Source organism: Pteronotus mesoamericanus, unplaced genomic scaffold (assembly GCF_021234165.1).
Source record: "Pteronotus mesoamericanus isolate MK-2021 breed Mesoamerican mustached bat unplaced genomic scaffold, CSHL_Meso_final contig_74, whole genome shotgun sequence".
NCBI lineage: Eukaryota > Metazoa > Chordata > Mammalia > Chiroptera > Mormoopidae > Pteronotus > Pteronotus mesoamericanus.
Window position 1 is genome coordinate 32249975 of NW_026555247.1, and position 15009 is coordinate 32264983.

At 39.1% G+C, this 15009-nt stretch overlaps 1 protein-coding gene across 2 annotated transcripts in view; it reads left to right on the forward strand.

Moving 5' to 3' along the window:
• The window catches only part of WDR7 (WD repeat domain 7), a 287900-nt gene that overhangs the window by 71912 nt on the left and 200979 nt on the right, over window positions 1–15009 (forward strand). For both annotated transcript variants that reach the window (XM_054583717.1, XM_054583718.1), the window contains exons 16-17: window positions 10228–11003; window positions 12321–12409. In XM_054583717.1, coding sequence (XP_054439692.1) covers window positions 10228–11003; window positions 12321–12409 — 865 coding nt within the window. The remainder of the gene's footprint in view (window positions 1–10227; window positions 11004–12320; window positions 12410–15009) is intronic.

Below are 15009 nucleotides of genomic sequence, written 5' to 3' on the forward strand. Positions count from 1 at the left end.
TGCTCGTTGGCCATGTGGAAGCGAGGAGATACCTTTGTTTACATGTCGATTTCTCTGTATCAGCGTTTTTTAACTTCACCACTGACATTTTGGGCTGGAAAATTCTTTGCTCTGGGGGCTGTCCTGTGCATTGTCACATGTTTAGTGTCATCCGTGGTCTCTCTCACTAGATGTCATTAGCACCCTCTCTCAGTTGAGACTAACAAAGATGTCTCCAGACATTGCCAAATGTCCCTTCGGGCTGTGGGGAGCGTCACCCCTGGCAGAGAACCAGTGCTGCATACCAGGCTAAGGGCTCCCCAAGGGAACGTTTGCTGAACCTCCTGGCGTTTGCAGCACCCAGCGCCCAGTGTTCAGTGCATCACTGGGAACAGCCCCGTGTCTGAGGGTTAGTCCGCGTGGCATGGCTTCACCCTGTCCCTTAGCTCACGTCTAGAATCTCTGCAGGTCTAATGCTGGGAACCTCTAGAGTTACAATGTCAGACAGGTGCAGCAGGACCCTGACTTCCTGTATAAGCGTTGACCCTAACTATTGACTAACACTGTGATACGTGTGACTGAGTGACTCACCTCTGAGCTTGGTTTTAGCTTCAAAATGGAGGTGATAAGATTATAATGAAATTAAATGGGTAACGTGTTTAAAAATATTTATCACAATAGGTAGTCAATGCACACTAGTTTCATAGTCTTGATCGGTTGATGCATTCGCTCGTTCAGCACACACCGAGGGCGTGCGACGAGCCCGGCCCGAGCTGGAACAGCTGGGGAGCGGATTAATCACATCCGCACCGGCACACCCTGGCCGCGAGGGGTCCCGGCCACAGCGTGGGTGTGAACTAAGTGGGAGAGAGCCCGAAGGAGATGGACTCACCCGAAGAGCTGTTGCGAAGGCCTTTCTAAAAAGACACATTTGTGTAGAGGCTTAGCATCAGAAAGGAAAGTGGGAAGAATGTCCCAGCCAAGGTGACAGCATGGGCAGATGGGGCGGGGGGGAGGGGACGGGGTATGGTGACTGGGCGCAGTGAGAGGGTGAGACGTGGCCTGAGGTCGGCAGGGGCAAGAGAGAGAAGAGGGTTAGACACAGCTTAGAACCCCCTTGAGTGTAAATTATTCCTGAAATCGGAGGTTGCTGGCCACAGGGACCCAAGGCAGATCAGAGCACGTTTCCTTTCTCCTTTTCATTTTGTTACCAAGTTGGCTTCAGAGACTCACCTCTTGATTCCATGACTCCTTCCCAGTGTGTTACGGGTTTTGGCATACCCAGGAGCGCAGGTTATAGTGGGAATGCTTTCTTTTTATTTTAAGTTTTTACAGTGTCTTTCTTTCCGTTGGTTTAAACTATACCCAAATGCGTTTTGAAGGCACTGATTTTTATTATCTCTGTTTTACCAGAGAGAGGACTACTGCTTGTGTTACCTACTACTGTTTACAACATCTCTCTGGAGTCAGCAGGCTCCTCTTCATGTGGAAGAGAAGTGAACCGGGGCCCGGGAGCGAGCTCACTCAGAGAGCCACCGGGCTGCGAGGTGCCGGGGTGCGCTGGCCTCCCAGGCCTCCGCGCCTCGTGCCTCTGGTAGTCTGGCTCTGTGGGAAGAGCTGCAAGTCAATCTCTTGTGTGTCTGTGTGGAAACCTACTATATTAACCTCCTAATCTTTTAATATATTAAAGCCATTTAGATATTATCATTCAAACATTGTTGTCGAGTAAGACATGGCCTGGAGAAATACCTTTAGAAGATACTTTCTTTAAAAAAGGCACAACCTAAGCATTCATATTTAATACTTATAATTTATTTTTGAATGATTTATATTTTATTTATGTTGTAAACTAGAGTACAGCATCAAATATCAAAATTTAAAATCTCTTAGTAGGTTAACTATCTCTTTTTAAGCTTATTAATATGCTAGTTAGTGAAAACACATGAAAGGAAGTGAAATTGCATTAACTCTTGAGTATATTGTCATTAATATCTAATCATAAAATCTTGTTCCATGCAAAGTCAAATATTGAAGATAAGTAAATTGTGTAATTCCAGCTTAAATGGATTCCCTGGGAAAGAACTCATGTCAGTTACCCTCACCATTTGTATGAAGTAACAGCAACACAACAGCAGAGGGCACCAAATATCCATTTCAGTCACATTTTCTTGATGTGGTAGTTTTTGTTTCCCTACACCCACCCTTCTTTTTCTTCTTTTTTCCTAGTACTTAAAATCATTAATATTAAAACCATATTTTAAAAGTAGTAGATGGTGAGGTTTTCCTTTAGCTAATATTTTTAGAAAAATTTAAAAATAAATTAGGACATCAGCGTAGTTTATTTGTTGAACCTTTTGCATTTAACACTATGCATCAGAATTTCAGTTCTTTTAAAGATCTTTATTCAATAAAATATCCTATCCATAATCAAGAGTAAAATTGTTTTTTATTTATTTTTCTACCAAAATATTTTTAGGTAATAAACCACTTTTTATACCATATTTGGCAAATTAAAAATTACTTAATCCATATATTATAAATATGACTCCTATGTAATTATTTTGTAAAATATATTAACATTTTTAAATACATATTTTTCTTTTATTCTATTTTAGGATTCGGTATTGCTATTTAAAGAAGCTTGTGTGTGTGTGTGTTAGGTATATAATATTTCCTAGTCTTATTCTTAGTATCCTTGATCTCTGGTTTCAAAGCAGATTCAGATTTGAAAAAAAAATTATCCACTCTTTTGCTTTACACATTAGCATCAAATCTGCTGATGTTTAATATGCTCATTTGCATAAATCAACACTGTATTTAAGTAGAAATCTGAACCATTTGATGTTATACTTACAGATTGGACTTATACTCCTTCAGGAAAAATACTATATTATTTTACTAGCTAACTTTAAGAGTCTCAAGAACTATGGTGTTAAAAACTGATTCAGAAATAAGTGAGCTTTTAAATCAGAATCATTGATGTGAGTGGGGCAAGAATAAATTATTGCCAGTGTTTTAAATTGAAGTCACCCGACGAAATGAAATACACTTACAATATCATTATAACATTGGTTTTAGGGGACAGAGTTATTGGTGTTTCAGCAGATGCGATTTAACCTAGCATATATTCAATTCTACAATAACAATAAGTGTTATAACAAGAACACATTAACATTTTCCCCTCTATAGATTGTAAGTTTTTGTTGTTGTTATTGATGGGGGCTGCTGTTTATGGTGTGTCCGTGTGCGTATTGCTGAAAAACTACGCTTGCTTGAATAGGGAATAATCTCATGATCGTCATCCTGTCATTTTCCTTGATTTTCACTTGAGACAGTTTTACCTACTATTTTCAGTGTGGTTGCCACAGGTGCACTTTCAGTGATGAGCAAGCAATCCAATAAATTTTTTTCTTATTGTTGCATTTCTGTTGTATTTTAAATCTCTCTTTTTTTTTACGTAAAATTTGAAATGGTTAAATCTGTATTTTCCCCTATATAGAAAATATAAAGTTGTCATAGGTTTAGTATTGACAATGAAAATGTCAAATACATGTCTACTAGCTTTTTAAGTAAGTGTACACATATGTACATGTTGGTGGTGAACCGGTGGTACCAGCTGTTAGACCGGGGGAGTCAGACTGGAACGTGATTCATCAACCTTGGTGCTTAAGTTCTGGCTAAGAAGGAATTCAAAGCCAAGACTCAAACAGTAAGAGAAAGTTTATTTAGAAAGCCACAGAGGTAGAGGAAATGGGCTCAGGAAACAAGTTACGGAGGCAAACAGTGTCCTTAGAGCTTAGGAGAAAGAAAGAGAGAAGGGGATGGGGAAAGGCTCGGCTGGTTCTTCATCTTATTTATCTGGAGGTCTGGGGCGGATCCCAATAGAATAGTCATCAGCTTCCCAGGTGAGTCCATTCAGGACTGCGGTCCTGATGTCGGCTGTGGCATCAGGTGCCTGGCTTTGCTGCGTTTCTGGGCTTGCAGCTGAAACCCAGCTGAGGCCTAGATGTATTTTATGCAAGTTAGACCCTCATTGTCCTGGAGGCTTAATGGTTAAGGGCCATTCCCTGGGTCCCCTTGTTCATTCCCCCTCTAAGGGGGTCTAACCCATGTGACTAGCAACATGCCAGGGGAAGAAAGGTCAGGAGAGGGTTTGAACCTCATGACCAGCGATGCACTAGGGGAAGAAGGGTTCCCCGGGGGGCAAAGTCCTTCTTTCCCTAGTTTAGCCCATTGCTCGGCACCTGGGGCTTTCTGCCTGGCCCCTCATTCTTACTCTTCATTCCCGTCTAACTGCCTACCACATTTGTATTTTGCATTTACCGTTGAGTCTTGCGAATAAATTTGAGACCATTTTATTTATATATACCTTATGGTTTAGCGTTTCTTGTTGACCTTTTTTCAGTAAGTTTTAAAATTATTGCCTGAAGTAGAGAGGCTTTATTTTTTACCAAGTATCTTGCACATAATAGGCACTCCACAAATATTTGTTGAATTGAATTTAATCTTCCTCTGTGATAATGAAAGAGTGAGTTTGTGAGCACACATTTCAGATGTTCTTAATAAAGGTGGCAGAGCCAGCATACTAACATTCCTGTTAAAGAATTTCCAGGGTCAGATGGCCTGTATTTGAAATTGTTAAGAATATACGGTGATTTGAATGGGTTAGTTTGCTCTGGACATGCATATCTTACGATTAAGCCAGGAGCTCCTTGGAGTTTGATAGATGTTTTTATTCATTTTCCTTTAGCTAATCTCAGTGTAACAGAGAATGTCAAATATGTTGGTGATCAACTCTCCATCTCCATGCATTTAGCTGAACTCTTACCCTCACCACTTGCTGGGCATCCGTATTGTGTTGGAATAAGGCTCTACTTGTTAAGTCCATTGGCATATGCAGGACTTGGCGATGTCAGCAATTATAGTTCATGTTCAGGACATGGGGATGAGTCCTTTACTCTCTCTCAGTCTCCCTCTGTTCTCTTCTCATCTACTTTTATTGTTGTGTTTGTTTTCTTTTTTTTCTTTTTTTTTTTTTTACTCTCTTTTTCTGACTATGGATTGCTCTTAGCTCAGTTTTTGCTGTAGTGACACAATCGGCAGCAGGGTGTGAGTGGTTGTGATAAGGGGAGTCACACACAGTCACTTCACGTGCAGATGTCACGGTACTGGACACGAGACGACGCTTCCATTGTCCAAGCACGTGGGCTGTCGGGGCATAGCTCCTACAGAGCCAGAAATCGGCCGTCTGAAGGTGCTGGAAGGGGCGCGCGTGCGGCGCACGCCCTAGCAGGGCTCAAAAGCCAACCTGGTGTCTTCCCCCCACCTTCTCTTTCTCTTCACGCCACTCTTGCTGCTTCAACACTTTCTTTAGCTAACTTGTTTGATTTTATATTCTTTGGTGGAAATGGTCCCTCTTTCTCCTAAAAAAAAAACTTTGTAGATCTTTACTGGAAAGACAATGTCTACTAAAGCACTCTGGGCTCTTTTTTTAAATCTAATAGTGTTATTCTATCCCCTCACACTTAGTGTCTGTCTACCTAACATTGATAGAAGATGATATTTTACCTGTTCTTGTGACCTAACCGACTCCGATGCCTAACAGCAGCGTAGCATGTGGTGGCATTGTTAATTACAATTTTCATATCAATATTATATTAGCTATAACAGTTACAAATATATATTTTTATATATCATTCGATCAAACCAGTGTCAGTAGGGACAAAGCATTAAATGTATGGTGTCTGACATTTCATAGTCAGTGTCTGAGAAAGCAAATAAAAAGCACAATGCTGTGAGAAATAAAAAGGTAATGTATGCCTTTATTCTTCCATTTCTCCTGTCTTCTGCACTTTCAGTACGATTGCATACTTTTATCTTCCCTCATCTGGAAGGCTTCTGTTGCTCCCCAATTCATATTCATGACTCTGATATCACTTCTTTTCAGCCAACATTGCTGGTGGATAAACGCTTATAATGTTAAATTTGATCACATTAGCCACCTCATTAAAGTCTTCAGACTGTAGGTCTCAAACGTCACTGCATAAAGTCACCTGGGGTAATCATGAGACAGACCCCCTCCCAGAGGTACAGGTTCAGGTCAGAGGGCAGGCCCAGGAGCCTGTATTGTAAGAAGCACCTCCGGTGACTTCTGAGGGAAGCACTGCCTTCATGGCCCCCAAGTCTTCAGGATGACGCTCTGACGCTCGGCGTGGACCTCCATGCCCTCAAAGAACATCTGTTGCCTCTTCACCTTGGTCGCTGCGGTTTCCTCGGCATCCATCCCGGGACGTTTCCTGACTCATCCTTTTTCACGCCCCGTAGGAGTGCCCTTCAAGGCTCCAGGTCGCCCTTCTGTGAGGATCTCCCTGGTCACCCAAAGTGGAGTTGGTACTTTCCACGCTGTGTCCCTTTTACTGCCTTGCAGCCTTCCTTTATTTATATAGCACCATGTACACCACATTGTAATCACGTCTTTACATGTCACTAGTTAACTGTCAGTTTTTGAGTTCCATGACTAGAAAAACCATCTTATTTATTTATTTTTGTATCTCCAGTATCTTGCACCAACATAGGTGAATGCGGTATGAGTGAATTAAATACGGAAAGTCTTGACTTTTTTTTACGTCGTGTTTTATGTAGTATGAATTTATCTATTAGTTATGCACCTAAACTTCTTTAGCTGTTGTATAGAAATAATATTTATTTTCTACCTTCCTTTAAACATCATTCATTCAATTCAGAGTAGAGACTTAAACAGAGGAGGCAGAATTAGTGACAATTCTGGAAACAATTTTTGGAAGAGCAGCCACCTGAGCTCCTTCTTGAAGGATGGGTAGAGGGATGACTTGAGGGGCGGTGGGGAGGTTGAGAAAGGAGCGTGAGCGATGAGAATGTTCAAATTCCTGGAGCTGTGTGCTTCTGGAAAGTGGTTGAATTTGGTTGCAGTGGAAGATACAGGAGCTGTGTGTGGTTAGAGCTGGGTTTGGAGGAAGAGGCAGCAATGCATTTTGGAGGATGTTTTCTGCTTTGTAAAGAAGTCTTTGTGAAGATTTTATCCTTGGGTTACAACATGCAATGGAAACCTCTTAAACTAGAAAGAAGCACAGATGGGAGGAGAATTGATACAGAAAGAGATCAATTAAGGGGGTTTTGTTCTAATTTTATAATAGAGGAATTGATGACAATTTAAAATAATTTTATAAAAGCTCTTTTATAATGTTCTTTGTTCATTCTGCCAAGTACTCTGATAAGCTTAAGGGTACACAATGTATCACATAGTTAGTATCCATACCGTGCATGAATATGTAAGTGACATAAAGTAACTAATCATGTAAATTAGTAAATTAGTCCAGACATACAAATTTGTGGTATATAATAGATACAAAATGTTATGGGGACTGGATTCATTGTGGACTAACTTCCTGGAGAAAACTAGCGTCTCTCTTGACAGAAGAGAAGGAACTGGGGTAGAGCAAAGAGGAATATTTTAGGCAAAGGAATAAATAAAGGAGTTAACAGGTGAGGAACCGTGGTTGTGGTACTAGAGCCTGTTTGCTAAAGCTGGAGAAGCATTTGGTATCAAACTGCAACAGGCCTTGAAAGTTATGCTGAAGGACTTTGCATTTTATCCTGCAGCTTTACTTTCTAATTACAAAAATAATATACATTGATTATATATAATAAATATAAAGAAAATGAAAATCTATTATAATTTCATTATAAAATGTAATTATATTAACATTTCATCTATTTATGTCCCGTACATTCATCTATATACTTAAGCATTAAAGAAATAAAAGCAGAACCATATTGTGTGTGTGCATGCATACAACATGTGTGTAATTTTTATCTCACTTAAAATGGGAATGTTGGCACTTTGCCATGTGGTTCAGTGTGCCCAGAAAGCATGATTTGTAGTGATTATGATATTTATTGTTATATGTTTATGCTAAAATTATTTGTTTTCTTATTGTTAGATTATGTAAGTTGTTTTTAATTTAAAATAATGGGTACCGTTTCACTGAACATCTTTGTACATAAATCCTTGTCTGCATTTCTGACTATTTAGGATAGGGCTCTAGAAATAAATGTACTGGATCAAACAACCTTAAGGGCTGATGGTAGATTTTGCCAAATTACTCTGCCAAAAGGCTGCTATTTAAAGTCACACGTGCAGTGTGTGGCCTTGACTCTCATTGTACTCCTGGCTGAGTATTTTTTAGTGTATACTGTTGGCAGATTTTGTAAATGGTATCTTGTGGTTATTTTAACTGTTATTCCTTGACAGCTAGTTTGAGCTAGTTTTTACCTAAATTTATAAGACATTTTATGTTTCTTATGCTGTGAATTGTCCTTGATCTTTGTAATATTTTTCCCTTTTGTTTTTCCTATTGATTTTAATTAATATATGTATAGATTATAATTCTTCACTATCCTATTTATGGCACCTTTTATTACTATTTCTTACTTGCCTTTCACCATTTTTATAGTAGTGAATTTTAAATTAAGCTATTTTGAAAATTTGTTCTCACCTTGAGATTGGATATATTTTTATTTAGTTTTTTTAAAGACTATTTACTTATTTTTTAAAGATGGGGGTGGGAGGGATAAAGAGAGGGAGAGGAATATTGATGTTTGAGAGATATATTGATCAGTTGCCTCTCACACACCCCCATCTGGGGACCTGGCCCACAACCCAGGCATGTGCCCTGACTGGGAATTGAACCGGTGACCTTTTGGTTTGCAGGCCAGCACTCAGTCCACTGGGCCACACCAGCCAGGGCTTGATTTAGTTTTTAGTAATTTTGCACTTTCTATTTCTCTGAATAACCTATGATAAAGGCAGTTCTTTGGCAGAGAGTGACATGATTAGATTTGTGTGTCAGAAGTCCGTGGCTTCGTGGATATCGGGTTGGAATGAGGAGAGACTGGGGACAGTGAAAGCTGTTTAGGGAAGAGAAGATAGGGTCCGAATGAGGTGTTAGTGACAGAGGAGATAGAGTGGAAGAGGAGTGGTCCTCACCCGGTGCTGTGAGAGGTGCAGCAGGTGTAGTGGGAAGGGGGCCATCAGGACATGTGAAATGTGAGGTACTGTGGGACATCCAGGTAAAAGCTGTTGAAAGTACAGGTTTGAACCTTCTTCAGGGTACTGGTCCGGCTGATGATGGGATTTAGGGAGCCGCCTGCATATGTGGAGGGAGGAATCTCTAATGTGGGAGGAAGGAGGTGTTTTCAAGGCCGCTGGCAGAGAAGGGTGGTCAGAATCACACGGCTTACCAGGAAGGTTTCTCTGGAAAGCTGTAAGAGGTGGCTTTTTATGTTTTTCATTTCTATTTTCTCTGTCTTTCTTTCACCAAAAACAATATAAGATACTGCAGAGTTCAAGGAGGAGATGGACTGAAAAGTTTTTATTGGATTAGCCTATTGCTTTCCAAAAATTTGGCTAAAATGGGTAGTAGACAGGGGAGGGAAGTATACAGAAGAGGAGACACAGTCAAAGGATAACACTGTTTTGTAGAATCTGAGTAAACTGTAACATGGTCTCTGTTGGGGGAAAGGAATCTAAGAACAAGAAGAGATGGAAGGTGAGGAAGAAAAAGGAGGGATTTGCCCCGGCTGGTGTGTCGCAGTGGGTTGGGCATTATCCCCCAAAACGAAAGGGCATTGGTGCGATTCCCAGGCAGGAAACGTGCCTGGGTTGCAGGCCAAGTCCCTGGTTGGGGGCATGCAAGAGACAACCAATTAATGTTTCTCTTGCACATTAATGTTTCTCTCCGTTTTTTCTTCCTCCTTTCCCCGCTCTCTAAAAAGAAAAAAGAAAAAGAAAAAAAAAGCAAGGATTTGATGGTGCAGCAACTTAAAAGCATTAGAGTCTGTGATAAATGCATTACTCTTTCAGGTGGAACAATAGATCATTTTCAAAGATTGAGTTTACATGTTATTGAAATAAATTTTAATCTGTTCTATGACTAAAAACACTCCTGGCTTTAATAATAAGTGGTTATCTCCTTTCTTAAAAATGAATCGATGTTATAATTATTTCAGCATAAAATTCTGATTGTATAAGTTCATTTGTTTTACATGCTGATGATTGTCAAAGTTAGCAAGTTACTTTTAATGACACAGGTACTTAAACGGACAGCTTAATAAGTGTTTATATTCCTTTGACTATTTTTTGTTCATTAATGAATGTATGAAATTAAACACTTTTTAATGATAACCATCTTTTAAAAATATTTATTGCAGGGAAATTTACCTAAATATTCTCATAACTCCCTGATGGTTCAAGCAATAAAGACAAACCTAACAGACCCGGACGTACACGTGCTTTTCTTTGATGTGGAAGCGTTGATTATTCAGCTGATTATCCTGACTGAAGAAGCCTCTAGGCCGAACACGGCACTTATTTCCCCAGAGAATTTGCAGAAAGCATCTGGCCGGGCAGACAAAGGGGGCTCTTTTCTAACTGGAAAACGAGCAGCCGTTCTCTTCCAACAAGTGAAAGAGACTATCAAAGAGAACATAAAGGAGCATCTCCTTGATGATGAAGAGGAGGATGAGGAGACAATGAGGCAGAGGAGGGAAGAAAGTGACCCTGAATATCGGGCCAGCAAGTCTAAGCCATTGACCCTATTAGAATATAATCTAACCATGGACACCGCAAAGCTGTTCATGTCCTGCCTTCACGCCTGGGGCTTGAATGAAGTGCTGGATGAAGTTTGTCTTGACCGCCTCGGCATGCTGAAACCCCACTGCCCGGTGTCCTTCGGTCTCTTGTCGAGAGGAGGCCACATGTCCCTGATGCTTCCTGGGTATAATCGGGCTGCTGGTAAACTGTCACATGGGAAAGCAGAAGTAGAAAAGAAGCCGCCAGCCACTGAGGGAGTGGGAAGGGGCACTTACGGAGTGTCCCGAGCCGTCACCACACAGCATCTGCTGTCCGTCATATCTTTGGCAAATACCCTGATGAGTATGACCAACGCAACTTTCATTGGTGATCATATGAAGAAGGGCCCTACCAGGTGTGACCATGATAGCTTGATTTTATTTTCACGGTACAAAAAAAGAAACCCGTTTTGTTTTTGTCCCTGTTTATTACCTTGTTTTGGTTCTCCCCACATTAGCATTTTTGTGTCATCTCAGTGTTTCCCCTTTAAATCTTTAAAACACAATAGGCATGACTTAAAACATGATAAAATTATATAGTTTTTTTCTATATTCAGACATACCGACTAGCTGTTTTTTACAAATTTGGAATAAGGAAGTAGGTTATAGTTCAGCTTTAATGAATGAATTATAGACTAGCATTTCAGCGCGTATAATCTTAGAATTGTCTACACTTAAAATTTATACCAACGTTTAATTCAAAATGCATATTTGGTTAAATGCTTCTCTTCATTGTGACCCATATATATACAAATAATATGTGTTGAGTGATTGTTTTCAGAATTTTGTGAAAAGTATAGTCAATTTTTCTGTGGGAAAAGAGAAAACTTTTTTTTTAAGTGCAGGAGAGTACTATTTTAATATTTCTTGAATACTTAACCTGAGTTACTATTTCCTGTTTTTCAGTTTTTCAGAAGTCATGAAGCCTGCTTTTTAAACTGTGGTTTTATTATACGTTAGTGCAAGTTGACCATATTAAGATTTTTTTTTTTTAGTCTAACAAATACTTATGTAGCACTTACCTTGTGTCTGGCTCTCTCTTGTAAGGTCTACACAGGTACAGTCTCAGTCATGCTCTTAACCCTCTCAGGTAGGCACTTTTATTATATTTTATTACAGGTAAGAAAACTGGGACACAGAGAGGTTAAGTAACTTGTCCAAGGTCAACACAAGTAATAAGTGGTCAAGCCAGAATTCAGAATGAGGCAGTTTGACTCTAATGCCCAAGATTTCTTAATGCCTTACTACCTTTTTCAGATTTTAGGCCTGAATTCTTTTAAACTTAATGTATCGTTCCATGAATTCATTTCGACCAGCGATATGGGATGAGCTATAATTTCAGCATGATCATATTGAACAATTAAGTATTAATTATGATATTTATCTGTCACTGGTAGTATGTTAGTGTTCATAAATACTTCCTAAACTAGTATAAAGTATAAACTGTAAATGTTAAATTCTTCCTGCTTAATCTACTATATTAAAATTTGCAATGGAAAATATTAATAGGTACAATACAAACAAGAAATCGCCATCTTTTTTGGAACAGTTACTTGAAAATATTCTGTATGTGTTTCTTTTGTAATTCATTTGGAATTAAAGTAATTGTTTAAATGGTTCTGGAAATATGAAAATATGAATATATATACACATGTTTTTTCTTCTTTTCAAAGGCCACCTAGACCAAGCACCCCAGACCTTTCTAAGGCACGGGGTTCCCCGCCAACTTCCAGAAATATAGTGCAAGGACAAATTAAACAAGGTAAAATTAAATCTTATTACATAATTGACATGACATGTCAGCTCTAGAAACTGAGGAGGCGCAGCTAATGTATAATCATAGCATTTCGTTTGTCTCAGATTGTTAAAAGAGAGAAAAGTTGTTATAGTCCAGATGTAAATATAGATAATTAAGATGTCAGTTAAAAATAAATCAGATTTATTTAGAAATTGATAAATGAGCATATTTCATATAATTTTATTGTACTCCCTTTGGCCTAATTTTTATGCATTAGGGGCACCTTAACTTGACACACTAGTGCCTTAATTGTGTGTATCTTGAGTTTAAAAGTTATACCTATTGTTTAACTACATGTAGAAACCTCTAAATTCATATGTCTGTACTCTAACTATTCTGCTGCCATTTGCTAGTACTTCATGCATTGTAATCCACAAGTGGAAATCCTTTCTTCCTATTTAAATCATTATGTCTTAACTTTGTCGATAGCTTTGTTTTTCATTAGGGGATAAAAGAAGAAGGGTTGAGTTTCTCTTCCTTTATTATCTTTTATACTCATTTTAAGGCTGACAAATGAGCTCACCATCGCGTTGGGGTGGAGGAGGGTCATTTCCACTTGGAAAACTTTCCTTCCAGCTGAGAGCTGTGTCTGTCGCAGAAAGTGGTAGAAAGCGCGTTCTTTTTTCTTAGGGGTTTTTTTTTTCTTTAGATTTAAAATCATACAGTTTTAAACCTCTTTAGGATTTAAAGAGTCAATGAATAGTTCTACAGGATTTTCCAAGTAAACAATTAGCCACCAGTTTTCTATCTACAATTTCCCCCATCCCTTGGACAAGTAATTTTCCTTTTCTTAGCTGATTATTTGGTATGCATTTTAATATCCTGAAAGGACATGCTCCATTTTCAGGCATAGGCACTGTCTGTTGGCTCTCATTATGGAAACAGGCTCTCACAGCCTCTAAACCGGCCCCACCTTCATTCCAGCGCCATGTGATCCGTCACCTCGTGGGTTTACCGGTCTTCCCATTATGCTTGTATAATTATTTTACAGTTTACATGAAGTTGTGTAAAAGTTAATAGTTTGGGTTATATAACTTTTTATACTTGTATACTATATATGAAATATAATATACATATAGAAAAGTGCACAAAGCAGATTTGTAACTCAGTGCTTTTTACAAGCTAGATAACTGTGTAACTACATCCTCAGACAAGAAACAGAACAAAAGACCGTTGCCAGTGCTCCCTCCCCAAAATTCTACCCCTTCCAAAGGCAACTAACTTGACTTTTAGGAACTTCCTTTGTTTCTTTCCTTTGTAGTTGCCCTCCTAAGTTTAAATCTCTAAATACTATAGTTCAATTTTGCCCTTGTTTTGAATTTAATATGAATTCAGTCAATCATGGAGGATGTATCTTTTGTGTTTGGCTTCTTTTGTGAGATTTATCAATATCGTTGCATTAGACTGTGGCTTGCTCATTTTCATTGTTCATTTTTATTGCTGTATAGTGTTCTGTTGAATGAATAGACCACAGTTTATTCATCCATTCATCCTGTCAATAGACATTTGCATTATTTCTAGTGTTTGGTTTTCATAAATAATTCTGCTGTGAGCAATCTGGTATTTGAATTTTAGTGTGCATTATAAGCATTTCTGCTGTGTGTGTAACTAAAAGTGGAATTCCTGCATATATTTATCTTCAGCTTTAGCAGATGATGTTATCACGTTTTCCCAAGTGAGAAGTGAATATGCGTCCATCAAAATGGCTAAAGTGAAAAAGATGGAAAATCCTGTGTTGCTTTTATGATTTGTTTGGTGGGTTTGGAGTGCTGCTCTCTGTCTAAAGCAAATTATTCCCCATTACTCAGGCAAGTCCTTCTTGAGTGCTTTCTCCGGTCCCCCATGGATTGTGAATTTTCCCGTCAGGCTGGTGGGGGTAGGTCCTGCCTCTGGCCCTTTGGCAGGTTCTTTCCCCAGCCTCTAGTAGTTTCCTAACACACTGGTACAGATCAGCGCTCTGCTGAATATCGGAGGAGGCCTCTAAGAACTTTAATCTTTGTAGCTCACTTCTCTCTGCCCTGTGAATTCTAGCTGCCCTAGTTTCCTGAGACTCTCAGCTCTGTCTTTTCAGCCCAGGGAGACTGCTGGGCTCTTCCTGAGCTCCCCCTTCCTGTATCCTAACTCCTCAAGGCAGTAACCTGGGGCAGTCATGAGGCTTGCTTACTTTGTTTTCCTGACTCTTAGTCCATCTTGATGGCCTGTGGCTTATAATCATTGTTTTATATATTTGGGGTTTTTTTTTTTTTTTTTTTTTTTAACATGGGTTCATAAATCTGTGTTACACCATCTTGGCCAGAAGTAGAAGTTCTTCTCTTCACATTTAAAATGTCCTGAATATACTACTCCCTTATAAAGTGAACATAATTTACATTGTATAGTTTTAGCATTTTAGAGCATTATTTCAGTGAGAAATGGAAACAGACCCACGCAGGTACAAGACATGTTTAAAGCAGAGATGGTGTGATTAGGACAGAGCCAGCACCTTTTCACTCTAGATCTAAATCCACTGAAAGTGTCCCTTACATTACACTATACAAATCAGTGGCAGAGCATACTCCTCTGCA